This window comes from Gymnoscopelus braueri (genome assembly GCF_963280865.1).
Source record: "Gymnoscopelus braueri genome assembly, chromosome: 21".
Taxonomy (NCBI): domain Eukaryota; kingdom Metazoa; phylum Chordata; class Actinopteri; order Myctophiformes; family Myctophidae; genus Gymnoscopelus; species Gymnoscopelus braueri.
In genome coordinates this window covers 21,604,167-21,624,015 of record NC_137623.1, presented here as the reverse complement: position 1 = coordinate 21,624,015, position 19,849 = coordinate 21,604,167, and the positions used below count along the sequence as shown (strand labels likewise).

Genomic DNA, 19,849 nt, shown 5'->3' with positions numbered 1-19,849 from the left:
ACCAATCATGTACAAAAAATAAATACATTTATTGAAACACTCTTTATGATGGACGAAACCATAACTTTAAAAAAAACAAATTTATGTTTTTTTTAAAGTTATGGTTTATTATATAGGGCTATGCACATGTGTCATGTGACACTGGCCAATCACAGTCCTGAATAGACTGTGATTGGCCAATCACGGTGCAGGGTTAGGCGGGGTACTTTTTGGCCAATCACAGCGCAGGATAATTGTACAAATTTCCAAACCTCACTTATAGGGGCGGTTTCACCGCCCAAAAAAACAGCCGATCTACAAGCTCACATCGTGTCGCATCGTGACGCGTTGTGAGCTTGAAGAGCGGCTATTTTCAATGTTTAAATGGCGAAGTGCGGCTCGCTTCTTTCGGGCTTGTTTTCCTAGACCTTGTTGCTTGTTTCTCTCGCAAAAATCTGGCAACGATGGTGACCGTACGTCACCATTCCGCGACGCGACAACAGCGACACCCTGGAAGAGAATTGTCACGTGTGTTGTTTGGGTTCAACCTCATGTAAACACATGTGTGCAACATCATCTAACCAACTAATGTGGTTATTATCAACATATTACATATTATAAGATTACAGCATATTACGTTTCAGAAACGCTTTGTTTCGCACAGTTTAGTTAGTTGGATTTACCTTTGTTAAAGGTAGGTGACGAGACTCGCCTGCTGGCTCGTTTAAGCTAAACCTTTGGCCAGTGAATCTTAACTGTTGATCAAATTTTTTTGGGCTTATAGTTTATTTAAGAAATGAAAGGCAGAGGAGGGAAAAGGGGGGCGAACGTAAAAAAGAAGAAGAAGATGGATCAGACGCTGAGAAAGTACATGGAGTCAGTGGACGATTTCATTAAAAGCAAAGTTGGGGATGAGGATGGGGATGGGGGCGAAGAAGAAGAAGTAGAAAGCGACCACCGTTTGAGATTTGTGAAGAAGAAGAAAGGTCGGAGAGAGCTACGAAAAGACAAGAGGAAAATGAAAAAAGCAAGCATGAAGAGTCATTATGAGGGTAAATTTAACCTCATAGCGCCTCTGGGTGATTCTTTAAAACCAGCTGTTGATGCTGAGCCAGAGCCACAATCAAAGGAGGAGAAAGTGCAGGAGAAGCCAAAGAAAGCGGTGTCAAAAACTCCTCAAAACAAGTCGACCGATGCTAAAACAGAGAAATCTGAGCATTCCAAAGCACAACCAACACAGAAGAAAGGAAAGAAAACTAACAAACTTCAAGAATCCAGAAATAAGGCTCTCTTGGAGGCCAACGAGGAGGAGGACAGAGAAATCAAGAAGATGGAGAAGTTACTCGGGTACAATAAGAGAAGAAACAAGAAGACCCTCCCGCAGTCCTTCGCCCTGGATGGACTCGATTACATCCATGCCGTACTCAACTCTGGAACTGCCAGTGTGGCGACGTTTGACAGCGATGATGACACGGACATGGTCAAAGAGAACCTGGAAAAGCTCGATAAGAGTGACTCTGACATGTCGGGCGAAGAAGGGGAAGAAATGACAGACGAGTCCGCAAACGAAGGCGGTGAAAAGGACAGTGATGAGGATCTGGATGGAGAGACGGGTGATGAAGAGAATGAAGATGAGGAGGAGGAGGAAAATGATGATGCGATGATGGATGAAGAGGAAGAGGAAGCGGAGGGAGAAGAGATGGAGGCAGAAGATGAGCTGGGTGAGGGTGGAGCAGCACACCTGGCCAGTGGAAGGGAAGGGGAAGTGGCGGAAGGCACAAATGTCCCCCAGACTGAGCCTGTAAATGTAAGTTCAGAAACTCTTAACGTTTATTAGATACACTTGCAAGCCCCTTTTTGTTTGTTTGTTTGAAAATAGCTGATCTACAAGCTCACAGCTTGTAGATCTGCTATTTTCGAAAAACTTCCACCTATAATCACATGCCCAAAATGGGGATGTCAGGGTTGAAGATGTTGAGCTTCTTGAGCTGCACATTTATGCTGCACAAATTCAACTTGAAATGACGTCCTCCAACATTTAGGTCACTTCCACGGCAGGCAAGTACGTGCCCCCTCACTTGCGTGACACCGGAGACGACAAGCGCAAAGCTGAGCTTGTAAAACTGAAGAGGAATGTCAAAGGTCTGCTGAACAGGTACACACCGCATTAATGCTTCCTTACCCCTCCGGTCAATAGGTCCTGATATTAGTTTTCCGCAATATATTTTTGTTTTAGCCAAAGAGCTGAGGCCAGTCACAGCAGTTCTGCACTCGGGAGCACAGTGGGAAAAGGTGCACAGACCATACTGTTAGATAGGAATATGTAACTAAATAAGTTTGCTTAGAAAAATCATTTAGCCCATTAAGACCTGAAGCCGATTCTACAAATGTCTTCTAATTCCCAACAGTGTTCTGAAAAAAACTTTTGTTTCTATATCAGTGATTCTCAAACTTTTTCATGTCAAGGACCCCCAAAATGATATGTATTTGGCCGTTGACCCCATCTCAAAATATTTTTGCTCCAGGGACCCCCAGATGCAAAGATTTGAGTTAAAAATGTTCGCTTTAAAACAATATATATTCAAAGATTTGCACACATTTTCACGTTTTTTTTTTTAGTGTAAAAGTGTAAAATAATGCTTTTTAGCTCAAATCTAAAAATGACACAGATGCGTCCCAGGTCTTAATGGGTTAGACTAATTGTCTTCACAGTAAAATAATAATTTTACCCAAAGTCAGGGAGCCACCCCCAATTATATTTAACCTGCCAGAAAAAGCTCTTAGATTCCTTTGAAGATATACTGCTTGCATACAAGTTTTCTTGAATATTCTTTTGGAGTTTTCTCACAAGGCAAAGACCATACAGTTTTCAACGGTTGCTCTTTCTACACTACATTATTAATCAAAGCCCATCTGAAATGCACAGACACCGTGCTTCGATAGCAGTGTTGGGCAAGTTACTTTATTTTAGTAATATTTTACTATTACTTATTACCTTCATTTTAAAGTAATACATTTAGTTACATATTAATGTCTGAGCAACAGTAATATATTAATATTACATATTACTTTTTAGTTACTTAAAAAAAAAAGAAGCTACAATTGAACAATTAAATAATCTAGATTTTGTATTATTATTATTAGCCCACAAATTATTTTTGGGACACAGAGATGGCAGATGGGCAGGCATTTACATTATAAGATAGGATTATGAATTACATTAATGAATCAATTTGACTTAAATTAATCAATTTATTAATAGACATACCTTCTATAATGTAGCCTATAGTGACGCGACAAGACTAGCCTCTTTCTATACCTTTTTTTTTTAATTAAAGTCCACAGAACAAGGACTGCATGAGCAGCATAGAATGTGGAGCCTATGAAATTAAGATAAGGACATAGAAATATGGTTAAGGTCATTTAACACATCGGGTGCCAAACACGGTCTGAACCGTGTTTGCGCAGAGTAGCGGTCCGGTGCCGAACACGGTCCAGACCGTGAAATATGTCTTTTTGTTTTTTTCGTTTTTCTCCACACGGGCGGGGCTAGAGCAGCTCTGGGAGTACCCATTGTGATCTTGAGAAGGATAGGCCAGATAGATCACCGGAAAAACAAAAACATGGCTGCCATCCACTTCCTGTCTATTTCCTTCTTTAAAACACCTATATCTCCGAATCTGTTTCCGGTGGGGAAAACCGGTCATGCGCGATGCACGATCCCCCCCCATTGTAACTCGCGAGTGAAATGTTATCGTTCCAGGTTGTAGCCAGGGTCATCGCGCAAAATGAATGGATGTTTTTTTTTACATGGATTTGCTCCTCGTGGAGTCTAGAGCTTTAAACAGCAAAGCGCAGTCAATGGGGAGAATGCTGGCACCCAACGTAAGTTGTTATGAAAAAATGCTGGCACCCAATGTGTTAATTGTTCAAAATTTGACCTCTCTGAACAGTGAACAGTTATACTGTAGTGTCATTGTGTCAACCAATAACACATCATAACAAAATGCATCTTGACCTACAGTACCACTTGTTTGACAACCAACAACTAGCCAATTTTAAGTAACACAACCGTCCCTATGGGATCTAAACAAATAAAATCTCTTAACACAGCATTTTGACATTCCCAGCCGACACTCATTTAGATAGACATGGCATGAGTTAAAAAAATTGACTAGACAGCAGGCGCGTATCGTCATTGGGGCCAACGAGGCCATGGCCCGGTCTGTAAACCCAGCTTGTCCCTGTGTAGGGGCAAGATCCGCGATCCGCCAGGGGAAAACAACTAAATATCAACATTAGCAGCCTCTCACCCTATTCTGTTGTAGCCGACCACAGAAAGTCGCATTTGTTTTCAAATGGGGCTCATTTGCATTCGGCCGAATTGTTAATGAGTGGCCATTAAAAACCAGTTTAGCCGTCAAACCGGTTCTGGCCCGGTCAACGTTAGAATCCACCAAACGAGTTAAGACTCATTTATATGGTCTACAAAGAACTCAGCTCTATACAGTTATATTTATACCGTAGGCTACTCTTTAAATAAAAAAATCCTCATTTTATTTGACCTTTAACTTAAGAGAAGACTGCGCTAGCCATTTATCCCCAATCCAATATAATATATTATATCTCCCTGTCTGCTGTGTTGCCTGGTCTGATTATTATAAGCCATATTGGGCTTGTTTTTCTGAAGTTGCTTGTAAATAATGGTAGAACGGTTGTGAGCTTGTAGGTCGTCTATTTTCAAATAGCCAACATATATAAATATGCACATTGTTTAATGGACGACATATATATAGGTTTGAAGTGCTCATGTGGCCTATTATAGTCGCTTCTTTTGGCCTTGTTTTCATAGACCTAGTTGATTATTCCTCTCGCACAATCTGGCAACACTGCTTACGTTCCGACAGAGTCTGACATGAACTCTGCAGCCGCACCATGGGGATTTTACATTGAGCACACACACCCGATGTTTGGCTTCTAACTTAGCTCTGGACTTTAATTGCCTTTCAATAAAACCACATTTGATAGAATGAAATATCACCTACATGTTACTGATTAGAGATTATTTTATATTTTTGTAATCAGTTCATTATTTCCTGCGTAATCGATGAATAAAACTGACGTGTGTAAATTGGAACATTGCATTGTGTGATGCTTAACTTGCCTTCTTTAAATAAATTAAATAGACTACCATCTTATATAAACACAATTGGCACAAGGAATTGACACTCTCCCTGATTATAGTAAAATTAGAATCACAGAGATTTGTTGACAATGATAGCTGTAGAGAGAGGTGCGCGCTTAGTTTTAACAGGGATTTTGCTGTAGGCTGCGGCTTTGTGGGTGGATAAAAAAAAAAACACCTTAACTTTGGTGGGTAACGCACTAAGTAACGTAGTAACGTAGTGTCATTTTAATAATATATTACAGCTTCTCCTTGTAGTAATGCGCTATATTACCCGTTACCGCAATTCGGTAATATATTACGTAACGGCGTTACATTACTAACGCACGTTACCCAACACTGTTCGATAGTGATATCGTTGCTGAGGTGGAAATCTCATACTGTATGTCCAAAACTGTTACTTTTCAGGATTCCAAAATTGCAAAAATATCCGATCTGCAAGCTCGAAACACTCGCATCGCGTCACATTTTGAGCTTCTAGATCTGCTATTTGTGCAACTTTTATGTGACACAAAACATCAAAATATTAAATGTGGAGATGAGAAAATTCTGCCCGGCGACAGCAACAATATGATATTTGACCCCTCATCCAACCTTCCCAGGCTGAGTGAGCCCAACATGGCGTCCATCAGCAGCCAGCTGGAGCAGTTGTACATGACCACCAGCAGGAAGGACATGAACGACATCCTCACGGAGGTGCTGCTGGCGGCCTGCGTCACCCCCGCCCTGATGCCTGACAGACTGCTCATGGAGCACATCCTACTGATCAGCATCCTCCATCATGCTGTGGGGCTGGAGGTAGGTTCACCTAGCCTGGTTCCAGACCATAGACCCCGCCCACTCTCTGAGTTCAGTCTGATAATCAGGCTAAGGTTCACCCCTTAAACCCTCTAGACTTTAGTAAACTTGCAACTGAGTTGGCTCTCTACTTGGACCGTTTTTCCCCCGTCTACTTTGCCAAAAAAATAGCCGATCTACAAGCTCACGATGCGTTGCAACGCGATGCCTTGTGGGCTTGTAGATTGTGGGCTATTTTTGGCTGATGTTCCCCCCGGAATATGCAATGCTGGGGTTCGAGTGGTTAAGTGCTACACTTTTCAAATCCTCCATTCTTGATTCAATAATATAATGTATATAAAATAATATAATATATAAAATGATAAGATAGGTGTGAAACAGTTCTATTTATTCACGTAGGGTTTTTTCCCCCAATGGAAAATCTAATAAAAAAAATCTAATATTGAGTTAATATCTGTTAGATGTAATTCTTACCATGATTTTACCACAGATGTTATATTGCAGGTCATGCCTTTTTGGTGACCTTAGGTCACTGTCTGCTCTACTGATAAGAGATCCCAGAAAAGTGGGTTTTATTTTTTCTCTCCCCAGCCTGTGTGTGAGAGAAGTCAATAGTTGCAATTAACCAAAGAATGGACATTAGGCCTTGGATTATTTATTAGGTGTAGCCTAAAAGGGGATTGCCGGCTTTGTAAGCTAATGCCCTTTTCTAACGTGACATCTAATACCTTAGGTTTCCTTTACTTAAGGTGTATTAGCATTGTTATCTCTTTCGTATGTTGACTCTCCATCCTGTAAGTGACCACACACGGTCTCATTACTAAAACAAGTCAACACACAGTCAGCAGTCAATAGCTAACCACTTTCAACCTGATGTCCCTATTTTGGGCATGTCATTAGGTGAGAATTGTCAAACATTTTCAAGAACACAACACAAATAGCAGATATACAAGCTCATGCAACCAGTTGTGAGGTATTTTCAACAAATAATTGTGGCTAACAAGGTAAAGCATTATTTTGTGATTTAAAATGTTTTTTTATAGGTTTGCCTTTTAGTGAAGTAAATACTATTTACAATTACAATTGCACATATAAACACACATACATTCATACAGTAGTCAGATATCATTTACCTGTATTAACCAATTAAGTCTTATTTTATACTTACTATTTTATTTTGTACTTATACTATTTGAAACATCGCCACGACGTGAGCGTGTAGATTTTATATTTTCGAAATATTTAGAAAATTTTTACCTATAACCACATGCCCAACATATGGACAGCAGGGTGAAAGTGTTTAAATTGTGCCATTTTACCATTTTGTAGGTGGGAGCCAATTTCCTGGAGACGGTGGTACGCAAGTTTGACGAGCGGTACAAGAACCCAGATGGCGGCAAAGAGAGTGACAATCTGGTGGCCATGGTGGCTCACATGTACAATTTCCAAGTTGTCCATTCACTGCTCATCTTCGACATCCTAAAGGTGCTAGTGGGGAACTTTACAGAAAAGGACATTGATCTTGCACTGTTTGTGCTGAAGACTGTTGGCTTCACCTTGCGGAAAGACGACCCTCTGGCCCTCAAAGAACTAATCTCTGATGCTCAGCGCAAGGCCAGTGACGCTGGGTCCTCATTTAAGGATCAAACTCGGGTAAAACATTGATTACTAAAGCAGATAAGGAACTTTAACTTTTAGGCAAGAATTACTAACTTACCGTCTGCACATTCAAATTCTAATTGTAAGCTATTCCATATGGAAGAAATTGCCAACTCCACACAGTTAAGTCCTCTAAAAACAGTGAGATGACGGTGATTTGATTGTATATCTGTTATGAAGGTGTTAACCAGGTTTCATGTCATTTGTGATCATGATCTCAGGTGCGCTTCATGTTGGAAACCATGATGGCTCTGAAGAACAATGACATGCGGAAGATCCCAGGCTATGACCCAGAGCCAGTAGAGAAACTCAGGAAGCTGCAGAGAACACTGGTACATCATATTCATTATTTAAACTCCTTAAATAAGTCATATTATACCAGAGTGGATTGAAATGGTTAGTTGATTTGACCTTTTTACCGGAAGGAGAAGAAACACTAGGGTTTAAAGGAGTAGTTCACCTCACCCAAACAATTACTTATTGTCTCCGCCAGGCCGAGGGCGTGGCCGAGACTATGTTTTACCGCCTTCCGTCCAAACTTACCTCGCCAGTGTAGTAAACAGATAAAAAAGAAGAAAGAAAATATTCATTATAGTCATTATAGAAAAAAAATCAGGGCTAGTCAGAAAACACTGAATCTGTGTCATCTATGTTCTGTATATAATTGCATACTGTATTTATTTTAGCTATATATAAATAGTTCAGGGACTTTATTGGCTTTGGAATCTGTAATCTATAGCTGTCCCTGATTAAGTTTAACATAGTGGTCAATGATAATACTGTATGTTATTTTTATGTTATTGGTAGATTATTTTCTTTCTATTTTCCAGTGAAAATTGGTAGCTCTCACTTACACCACCAGGGGGCCTCAAAGGTCCACCTTACAAACTCGATGTCTAGTAGAACCAGGTTGTTGATGGTCCCATTCAGAATTAATCTTAATTTGCACCAGTGTATTTTAATTGCCTTGTTTAATTTGTAATGGGTTTTACAAGCAGTGTTTGTCCAGTAAATACTACATGATGAATGTGTATCCCAGTGGTGTAAAGTAACTAAGTACATTTAGTCCAGGGGCCTGTACTTAAGTACAATGTCGAGGCACTTTTACTTTACTTGAGTATTTCATTTTCAATACTTTATATTTCTTCTCCACTACATCTCAGAGGCAAATATTACACTTTACATTACTCAACAACATGTATCTGGCAGGTTTAGTTTCTAGATTGCAGATTTAGATTATTAATACAAAACATACATGAACCATTTAAGCTCTATTCTATACTTTCTACTTATATACTAATCTACAAGCTCCACATTACGTCGCATGGCGACGCATGAGCTTGTAGATCTGCTATTTTCAGAAAAGTTCTACACATTCTTGAAAGGTTTGAGTACTTTTACTTTGGTACTGCAAGTATATTTCGATGACAACACTTTTGTACTTTTACTCAAGTGTTTAATGTAGGCCTTTTGCTTCAAACAAGAGTATTTTTATATTCTAGTATTGCCACTTCTGAGTACAAATCCGAGTATTTCTTCCACCACTGCGTGTAACCCCAGATCAAGCAGAGTGCCGCAGGCAGTGACATGAAGATGAGGGTCTCCTTGGAGAACCTCCTGGCTGCAGAGCAGGTCGGACGCTGGTGGATAGTTGGATCTTCATGGAGTGGACGACCCATGATCAACGACCAGGGGAACATGCCAGTCGTAGAGCCCACCGCTGAAGGAAAGGTACACCCACCCTCTGACAATCCACTCACAATCCTCAGTGTCTATCTTACCCATTAAAACTGTGGAAACATCTAGTGTAACCACTTTAACCTTTAATTATTTTATACTTTGGCTATTTTTTCACACAAAAGTGTCACTTTTCAGCTACAGTCACCTTTTTGAACCCAAATAGGGCAATTGTGTGACACCTGACCCGAAAGAAAACAACATGTTGTCACCTTTTTCACCTCGGGGCTGTTTGCATGACGACACAGATGCTTTTCCCGGTCTTAATGGGTTAAGACCTGAGGCTTCAAATTCTACAAATGCCTTCTAAATCAGTAGTTCTTAAGTGTAAAGTTAATTACAATTAACTTAACAGTTGCCCCAGGATAGATCTATAGGGCTAATTGAAAAATGTATTTTAATATAGTATGTGTACGCATTGCTATGCTATTTGAAAAAACATGCTGTACCTTTACAATGACATTCTATTTATTTCAATTTGGCTGTTTTTGAGATTCATTTTTTGTATACATTTATAATTTACATCCCAATGTTTGCTGGCTAATACCATACCATAGTCACTCTTGATGTACTGTGCTGATGATACTAATCCTTGACAATTCAACTGCATCATTCCATTGTCTGCACTGTTCAGTTTAGTGCGAAAGTATTGGACATGGCCAGGAAACAGAGAATGAACACAGAGGTCAGGAGAAACATCTTCTGTGTGGTGATGACCAGTGAGGACTACCTGGATGCATTTGAAAAACTCCTGAGGTACAGTAATAAGGTCATTGATTCTAATGTGATGTCTATTTGGTTATAAGGCAATATTTCAGTGTGGACTTAAGGTTCTGCTGTTTCTCTGTTTTGCCTTGTGTGTGAAGGATGGGTCTGAAGGAGCAGCAGGAGAGAGAGATAGTCCGCGTTCTGATCGACTGCTGCCTGCAGGAGAAGACCTTCAATGCTTTCTATGCCGTGCTTGGAGAGAAGTTCTGCTCCCACGACAGACGCTTCCAGGTACAGTAGCGCTGTGTGCACTGCAGTCTATTGACCTCTCTCTGGACAGATTGAATTTACAGAACACTGTGAAAAGCTCAAGAGCAAGATTATTATTTATAATTCTGATTATATTCTTGTCTTGTGTTTCACTGTGTAAAAGGCGTCTACACACCAAGGCATTGTCAAGCAATCGGGCCGTCGAAAAGCGCCTGTGCCTGATAATCGGCCATATGTTGTCCGTTGTGTACCGCTCCGGTAATAGTCATGCACTAGTGGGGCCCAACTACACGATTATTAAATCTTTAAATCTGTGGTGGGACTCTTTGGGAAGGCAGAACATTTCACTTGCATTTGCCCTAGTTGCAGGCAGCTCTAGGACAGCACACATCGAGAGAGAAAGACGAAGTGAGTCAGAGAGTGAGTGCAAGAGAGAGAGAGATATCACTCAACCAAAACACAGGCACTTCACGCACAAACTATTTTATGGAAGGCACACATTTCTGGCAACAACAAAAAAAACGTCCCAATTGATAAGATGACAGATATCCTTTTATTTGTAATCCTTGATATAGATCCTCTAGTGAGTTTTGTGCCCATGTATGATCTGGGTCAAACATGGCACAGCAGAAAGGTAGAAACAGCCTGGAAAAGCTCATGAAAGCTCACAGCGGTCCACCATGTCCGCTTTGCTTCTCCAGTTTAATGTCAAAGTCAATGTCAGTGTTGCAGGAACAAAACTCACTTGTAAAACCCCGCCCACTGTAGGGGTGTGTTCGACAACAACTCAAAGAGCTACATTCATTACAGACTCATGCGAGGATTATAACATTATTCATTCATGTATTCGCCCAGTATGGTAAGGAGATTTATTTCCTGTCACGCAGGCGCAGAACAGCGCCATCAACTGATTGTCAGCTGTAGTCTGTGCAGCAGTGGTGTGTTCTACCGTGTTACGCTATATACGTAGTGTGACCTGCAGAAACAAATCGTAGCCAAGCGTAGCCCTCTACTAACCATTTCATCCATTGAAAACACGCTAGCGTATCTCCACGACCACGCGCATTTCGTGCAGGAAATGATTATCGTATCCCTCCGAAAAAACCTAGAACACACCACTGCTGTGTGTTTGGAGCAACCTTTAAACATGACCGACTGATGCCAGATTTTACTTATAAACAAATAAAAATAAACAACTTTTTTAAAATTATTATTATTATGGAGAAAAAAATATATTATACAATGAGCAAGCTTTTTCTAAGAATTTCTCAAATAGCTGATCTACAAGCTCATAACGCATCACGATGTGAGCTTACAGTAGATCTGCTATTTTTGAAAAAGAAATTGAAAATAAAAAAAATCGGGATACATATTTGCCGATACCTATATCGTCAAAAACCTCAAACAATAGCTGAAACATCAGCCAGAACGATATATCTGTCAGACTCATGAGACGTCACCTGACACCAGACATAGTCGCAGTTAAAGTCAGGACAAGACAGCTTGGTCTGTGGAGACACTGACAACTGACGATACTGTCAATATACAGTGTAATATCATCGCTGTCTGTGGGAAACCTATAGAATGTCCAAAACGTAAGTTTTGGAAATGGAAAAACAAATCTGTATTCCAGTGGATCCGATGCACTTATTATTTAGTCACAAGCTCTTAATAGTACGTTTCATTAGTTAAATGTTCATAAAGGTTTACGAAAATAGCAGAAAAAACCCAGTCACATTCGCAGCATGTTGTGAGCTTGTAGGTCGGCTATTTTTGCTACTTTTTACGCACGTTAATTTATGAAAAAGGTTATTATTGGAGTTTAGAGAAGATGTAACAATAAAGCGAGATTTATTGAATATTGGTCCATGAACAGCATAGCTGTCATTAGTGGCTTATTTGATCATGTATGCTGTTGTGATATATGTATATGCTGCAGTACATGTATGTGGCCTTATATATTGACATCTCATAGACCCATTAGTAGTCGTTGCTGAACAAAACTGTAACATATTTTAAGCTACAGAGGACAATAAAATCTGACCACCCAGACTCCCCACTACGTGTGGCCTGTCTGTGACCGGCAGGTCACCTTAACTACAGTGTGGGAGCCTCTCACACCTCTCTCCTCTGACGCTGTATTTGACTTAAACCGACTGCAAACAATGGAGGTGACGCCACGCTTCCTCCCTAGCTGACCCGCAGGCCACTGGTCCATATCAGACACTGATAACCATTGTCCCCATCAAAGAGCTTCAGTCAGACCTGCTGGGAAATTTAGTTTTTCTCGTGTAAGGTTGGACCTGGCTTATAGTGGATTGCCTGTGTTTGTGTGTGAGGGAGGAGATATTAGAGGAGATATTAAGAGTCATTACTGGCTCTAGATCACTTGGCCATCATTGCAATCATTACACTCTGTATGCTAAAGTCAACTGGCCTGACTGCCTGTAGGCTGCCTCACTGGTACACCTTCATCTATAAATCAATCATTGGTCAGCTCCCTTTTTACCTTGGTTTAGGACTGCAACCATCAATAATTTTTGATTAGTCTGATTTACCGCTTATTGGCCTATTTTATACTTTGTAGTACAATGGTATTTCACAAATGCGACACGTTGTGAACTTGCAGATAAGCTATTTTCAGTATTTTGATCAATTAAATCGATTAATTTGATTCCCTATTGCATCCCTACCTCGGTTCACACATCACAACATTAAACTACGTTCACATGACTAACTCACTTCAGTACCCAGAACTGATTACCTGATCAAATAAACGTTAAATAAACCACTTACCTATCCACTTACCTTTTCCTTTCTTGTTTTTGAATATTAATAGATTGTTAATGTGATAAATATATGAATTGGGGGGGGGGGTGCTTTCACAGCATATTTCAATTTACACTCTTTGGCGTGTCTTCTGTGATTTTGCGGCTCTAACTGATCACACCATGAACCCTCTCTCTGTTTCCCTAGATGACCTTTCAGTTCAGCCTGTGGGACAAGTTCAAAGAGCTGGCCAACCTTTCTAGCAGCACCTTCAGTAACCTGGTCCATCTGGTTACTCACGTCCTGCAGAGGAAGGCCCTGTCCATCTCCATACTCAAAGTGCGTGGCAGGATATTACATAATCGCCTAATTGCAATTATTTGAGATAATCGCAATCATTTTGCATAATAGTTGAGAAAGGTTCATACATTTAAAAAAAGTGGTAATAGCAGATCTACAAGCTCGCAACGTGCGTTGTGAGCTTGTAGATCAGCTTTTTCCACTATTTTGTAACACATTTTAAGTGTAAAATATTACATTTTGCCTATGATATATATTTATCATAGGCATATTTATATTGGTATCGTTCATTGTCAGTCATTTCTTTGTGTATTTAAGTATTTACGTTTTTGTCATATCTGCCCCGTTCAACCTTTGTTTACAAGGCCTAAAAGCCACACAATTAAATTGTTAATCGCAATTAATTTGTATGACAATTAATCGTCCCGTAAATGTCATAATCGTGACAGCCCTAAATACTGCATCACTTGAGGATGGTTGCAGTCTGACACAGTGATGCCTGTTTTGATGTCATGAGTTGCACCGAACAAGAATCTTTATCGAAGTGTTGTTGTTGTTTCTCTCTGTGTTTGTCTGTGTAGCAAATCGAGTTTGGAGAACTCGATAAGCCCAAGGTGCGTTTCTTGCGTCAAGTGTTAAGCAAGCTACTAAAGGAAAATGAGCCTGAGGAACTTGTCATCATATTTGGAAAGTGAGTATATTCTGTGTACATATTAGCCATACTGATATGAATAAATCAATCAATGATATCCATGTGAAATAGAAAAATTATGTGAACAGAGTAAAATGCTAATTTAATTTAATTAAGTCCTTCATTCCCTTTAATATCTCAAACGTATAAGTTTGCCCCTCGACCATGATGCCATCCTATTCGTCAGTGGTGTAAAGTAACTAAGTACATGTACTCAAGCACTGCACTTAAGTACAATTTTGAGGTATTTTTTACTTTACTGGAGTATTTCCAATTTTCAGTACTTTTACTTCTATTCCACTACATCTCAGAGTCAAATATTGTACTTTTACTCAACTACAATTATTTGAAAACTTTAGTTACTTTGAAGATTTTGAATATTATTACAAAAGATACATTAACGGTTAACCACTTCAACCCTATATAATACTGTACTTTGGCTATTTGAAAATAGCCGACCTACAAGCTCGTGTTGTAGATCTGCTATTTTCAAAATACTTTTTTTACATATTGAACATTCTGCATAATGAGTTATTTTACTTTTGGTACTTTAACTATATTTCTACATTGTGGTATTGCTATTTGCTACTAGTACTTCTTCCACCACCGCTATTCGTCCAAACCACTGTGTGAAAGTCTGAATCAATGTCCCTCGTTGTTTTCCATCCTCCAGGATTTCAGGCATTCCCAAGCTCGGAATGCTGCGAGAGGGCTTGAAGCTTTTCATCAGCCACTTCCTGCTGAAGAATGCCCAGACCCAGGGACCAGCTGAGCAAGCAGCTCTGCTGACGGAGCGCGCCCAGGTCGCCACCCAGGCCATGGAGGCGAGAGAGGCCAAGCTCAGACTGTAAAACACACACGTGTGTGTACACACGCAAACACACACACACACACACACACATAAACCAGCACCACAATATAATATATATATATATATTTCCCCCCCAGAAAAGGGCTTACCCTTATGCAAAGAAAGACATTAACCCATGAAGACCTGAGGCCGATTCTACGAATGTCTTTGTAGAAACAGTTTTCTGAAAACCTTATGTTTGTGGTGGTGCTCAAACTTTATCATGTCAAGGACCCCCAAAATGATATGCATTTGGCCGCGGACTCCCCTATCTCAAAATATTTAGCTCCAGGGACCCCCAGAAGCAAAGATTTGAGTTTTTAAAAAAAATGCTTAGAAAAAATATATATATACATATTCAAAGATTTGCACACATTTTCACGATTTTTGAATAGCCAAAGTATAGAATATGGTTAAAATGATTGTGACACAGATGCTTTCCCGGTTTTCATGGGTTAACATACCAGCACCGCAATATTCGATATATATATTTTTCCCCAGAAAGGGGCTTACACTTATGCAAGAAAGACATTAAAATTAGTATTTGGATATACTTAACTGTCTTTTTCATGTGGCGTGGTCCCTGTACAAATTTGTTATCATGGATTTAGTAACAAAGATCCCTTCAACAATGTACCCCTTTCACTTTCAATTTGTAATATTTTCCCTTTAGCTGGGGTTAAATAACAATGCACAATGCTCCCACACACATTATTGTTCTATAGCAACAGTTTATTACTATTGACAGAGTGATAAGCTGTATCATAGATGTTTTTTCTTCTTCATATTTCAATAAGCTATTATGTTGTCCATGATGCTGGTAATTGTATATTTGTACATAACCTGGTCCTCAAATAGTTTGTTCCCACATCTATGCTACAGTGTATGCAGATTCTTGAGTGTAAGAAACAAATAAACGATGATTTAATTAAATGCTAAAAGCGTATTTTACTTAAGCTGTTTACATAAAGGCACTATTACTTAATGTCCTTGTTTATGTAATGCTGTATTTTCTCTCTTGAATTTTCATCAGGTGTGCAGTACCACACTTTCCACTTACCATGCTTTCTAAGACAGCATGTTCAGCTCAACACAATTCATCACTGATTAACGTTTGTACTGTAAATTGGTTGATTTCCATCATTTGATCCTCAAAAGAGTTTATATAACACAGTGAGGTTATATCTTCTGTGAGTTTGATGTAAACAAGGGAATCGGAACTGGTGGTGCTGTTCATTCACACTGTTGACACATCCCCCATGACATGACCCAGGGCTTTGATTCCAGGCTGTTCTTGTTGACTAGTTGACACAGTTGCCGCCTGCATGGTTAGCATAGCAGAGTCATTCTGTTACATTTGATGCAGGCTACTATTAATTAGCGTCATTTGCATAGCCTGCATCAATCTACGGGGTGGTCAGAGGGTAAGAATTGGCCAGTGAGGGGAAATGTCCCTGCCTGGCATTAAACCTCTACAGTAGCCTCTTGAAGGGAGTGAGGTGAAGTACCTAACTTATTTCAGAACCTGAAACCTGAAGATTCATAATTCATAATTATTCATCAAATACAAGGAACTCCACTTGGTGTTTTAAGCACATTATTGATTCAAAGACATAAAATAAGGTTTAATATTTATACAAATGTCTATCATAATCATGTCTTAGAGGTGAGAAGTGGGGTTAGCATGTAGTAAGCGTGTGATCAAATGCTTTCACTGCTGTTATAATACACTAATCTGAGTTCCCGAGAAGTTCTCGCATAAAAGCGGGAGGGATACACTAACAAAAAGAGAATGGAGAACTTTGAGATAGAGAGATCACAATCACGTTACTGAGAAGTCCATATACTCTGGCTTTTGTCTGTAGTATGTGAGACATGCAGGTGAGGTGACATCAATGTTACCTGGACTGGTTGGGCTTGACCCTCGGGTGAACTTAGAGTGTAAGCTTAAACAAACAGCAAGATAAACAAGGACTAGGGTCCCTGAGCACTGTGAGCAGCCTAATTATCTTTTCTAATGACATGTACCCTATAGGTTAATCAGTCCATGTTGATTACTGTGGGAAGTTAGCTAAGTGATTGAGGCACATAATGTCTTTGCATTAAAGCTTTGTTTTTGTTTTCGGGGCCTATACTTCGGTAAAACGGGTCTGGCCCTTTGTTTTCAAATCTGCTGCTCATGAGTCCTGTCATTAGACAGTGGATTTAAAAAAAATATATATATATATATATATATATATATATATATATATATATATACAGGGGTGTAAAGTATTTCCAATTTTCAATACTTTTACTTCTACTCCATTACATCTACAGAGTCAAATATTGTACTTTTACTCCACTACAATTATATGAAAACTTTAGTTACTAGTTACTTTGTAGATTTAGATTATTATTACAAAACATACATTAACGTAAATTAATGAGTACTTTATACTTTTGTACTTTAAGTATATTTTGATACCAATACTTTTGTACTTTTACTTAAGTAAAAAATGTGAGTACTTTTTCCACCACTGTATATATATATATATATATATATATATATATGGCTGCATAGTGAATTGTAAATTAGATAAACATAAATGGCAATAACAAACAAAATACGAGATAATTATTGCTCATTATCAGCACTGCAATGACAACTGGTGTGGTGCTCTGCCTTCTCTGCCTTTATGCAAGATTGACACTTGTGGTAGAAAGGTTATTGCATAAAATAACTAAAAACATACAATAAATAACTCGTATTTAGCCTATCTATATAGCAACTGGTTTTAATCCTGAAAAGGTGCTTGTATAGACAAGTGGTTGATTAACGGCCCGTTTCAATGGTTTATTAATACCAGCCCATTGCTACACTGGTGTGAAATGTTTCTCTCGTCTGAGTGACTGACTGCCGACTTGTGTTTGCTCTCACTGCACGTTTGCACAGATCCGACGACAGCGCTATTAACAGTAATTCCCATGACCCGAGCAGTGTTGCCACGTCGGCTTATTATAAGCAACTTTGGGCTTATTCTTCTGTTAAGTTGCTTGTACATATTTGTGGTTGCGGTTGTGGTTTTTTTGGGCTAGTTTCTAAAATGAAGTTGCTTACTTCCATTTTTTTTAAATTATTTAAACCAGTGGTTCTCAAATATTTTCATGAAAATGTTTTGTGCCAGGGAGCATTTGTGTTGTTTAAAAAAATATTCCAAATATTCCACATTTCATTGCAAGAGTTTTTAAAAATAGCAGATCTACAAGCTACTTCGGTAAAACCGAGCTTGTAGATCGGCTCCGATGCATATCCTAATTATTGTATCCTATAACTAATACAAACGCTAAGTGTGAGTATGTAGGAATGAGTAGTAGAGAATGAGTTTCTTTTGAAACTTGTAAATATTCAGCTTATTGAGAAATGTATATGGCAACACAACAATATCTGATCCATTCGTAGGCTACATTAAACGTGAGTATGGCTATACGCAATATGGGCAGGGCAACATTAATGACACACCCTTATGCACCATACACATTACATTTACATTGTGATTATTTTATTATTTAGAAATTCAAATTATATTATCCTAATGGACTATAAAGGAGAACAAAAACCACAGGTGAAGATGTGATGTGAATCAATGTAGAGAAGGCACCTCTTCATGGAGATACCTCAGTCAGATGGATGGGGGACAGACTCGGAGCCAGGCTATAGACAGACAGCCAGCACATATATTTTAAATCCTAGACCCATAATAATAGTATATATAGCCTATATTCTATGCTACTAGATGTGAGGGCCAAGCCAAGCTACTAGATGTGAGGGCTGCACCTCTAAGGTCTAAAAGTGCTCTTGTGGCCTATAGTTGCTTCTTTTGGCTTGTTTTCCTAGACCTGGTTGCTTATTTCTCTCACAATATATGGCAACACTGGATCCGAGCTGTCAGAGCAAGGAGAAAAACAGCACGTCGCAGCGAACTGGAAAAGCTATTTTCTATTTCCTGTTACAAGTTCGAGGTGGACCTTGCGATCAAGCGAGATATGCACGTCAAATGTCAATAAAAATGTAATAGCATTGTGTAATAGAAAACAAATTTATTTCACATTGTCTGCACCAATAGAGACGCTAAACAATAATTTAGCATGCAATCGGTATAACCATTTATAAATACAGTATATAAAAATAAACATAACATTTTTTTCCTGCATATTATGACACAAATACTAAATATAACACCACATAAGAGTCCAACATAATATACGACAAATGCAGCAGAGGTCTATTTATAGTGGATATTATGGTCATATAGGCTAGGCTACTTAAAATATTGTTGATGACACATATCACAGTGTGTAGTAGTAGTAGGGTTGCAGTGTCCTGAGCCAGGTTACAGTATTTTGCACATAAACCATGCAAGGTCACAGATATACTGCCAAATAATGCTCGATAAATAAAACTTCCTCCCAGAATTATTGCTCGTTGATGAGGATACAAGAAGAGTGGGCACTATAAGGAAAAGTGCACCTCCTACCTCGATGTAAAATTTTCTATTTTGAGAAAATGTAAATATGTATATATATTGAAAAATGTTTTTTAGTAATGTAAAGTATAGGCATGAATTGATTTGAACATGCACAGTACATCATTGTCAGTCCAAAGATTAGTGGATTTACACGTTTTGTAGCAATTGTAGATATATTAGACCTTAAAATTTCTTAAATGTCAAATGTCCAATCATGTTCTAATCATGTGTAGCCTGCTTTATATTACTGAAGACCATTTTCCAAATATATATATATATATATATTTACATTTTGGACCAAATGGATTTTACATCGAGGTGTCCACACTTCCTTAGTGCCCAGCAGCCCAGACTGCCCACTCTTCCGTTTATGACATCAGGATCACACAGCATCC

At 39.0% G+C, this 19,849-nt stretch overlaps 1 protein-coding gene across 1 annotated transcript; it reads left to right on the top strand.

Annotated features, from left to right (window-relative positions):
- Positions 1–501: 501 nt before the first annotated feature.
- Positions 502–15,879, top strand: nom1 (nucleolar protein with MIF4G domain 1). The gene is made up of 11 exons (XM_080417968.1): positions 502–1,786; positions 2,022–2,134; positions 5,767–5,962; positions 7,292–7,615; positions 7,843–7,953; positions 9,182–9,352; positions 9,993–10,114; positions 10,225–10,357; positions 13,313–13,444; positions 13,987–14,096; positions 14,770–15,879. Exons 1-11 carry the CDS (start codon positions 776–778, stop codon positions 14,945–14,947), a joined length of 2,601 nt encoding a protein of 866 aa, XP_080274094.1. The 5' UTR covers positions 502–775; the 3' UTR covers positions 14,948–15,879.
- The last annotated feature ends 3,970 nt before the right edge of the window (positions 15,880–19,849 follow it).

Excerpts from the sequence above, each read along its gene's own strand:
- nom1 (XM_080417968.1), top strand. The coding sequence starts at position 776 with ATGAAAGGCAGAGGAGGGAAAAGGGGGGCGAACGTAAAAAAGAAGAAG. Across the intron at positions 10,115-10,224 it reads GCATTTGAAAAACTCCTGAG|GATGGGTCTGAAGGAGCAGC; the intron begins GTACAGTAATAA and ends TTGTGTGTGAAG. Across the intron at positions 13,445-13,986 it reads TGTCCATCTCCATACTCAAA|CAAATCGAGTTTGGAGAACT; the intron begins GTGCGTGGCAGG and ends TTGTCTGTGTAG.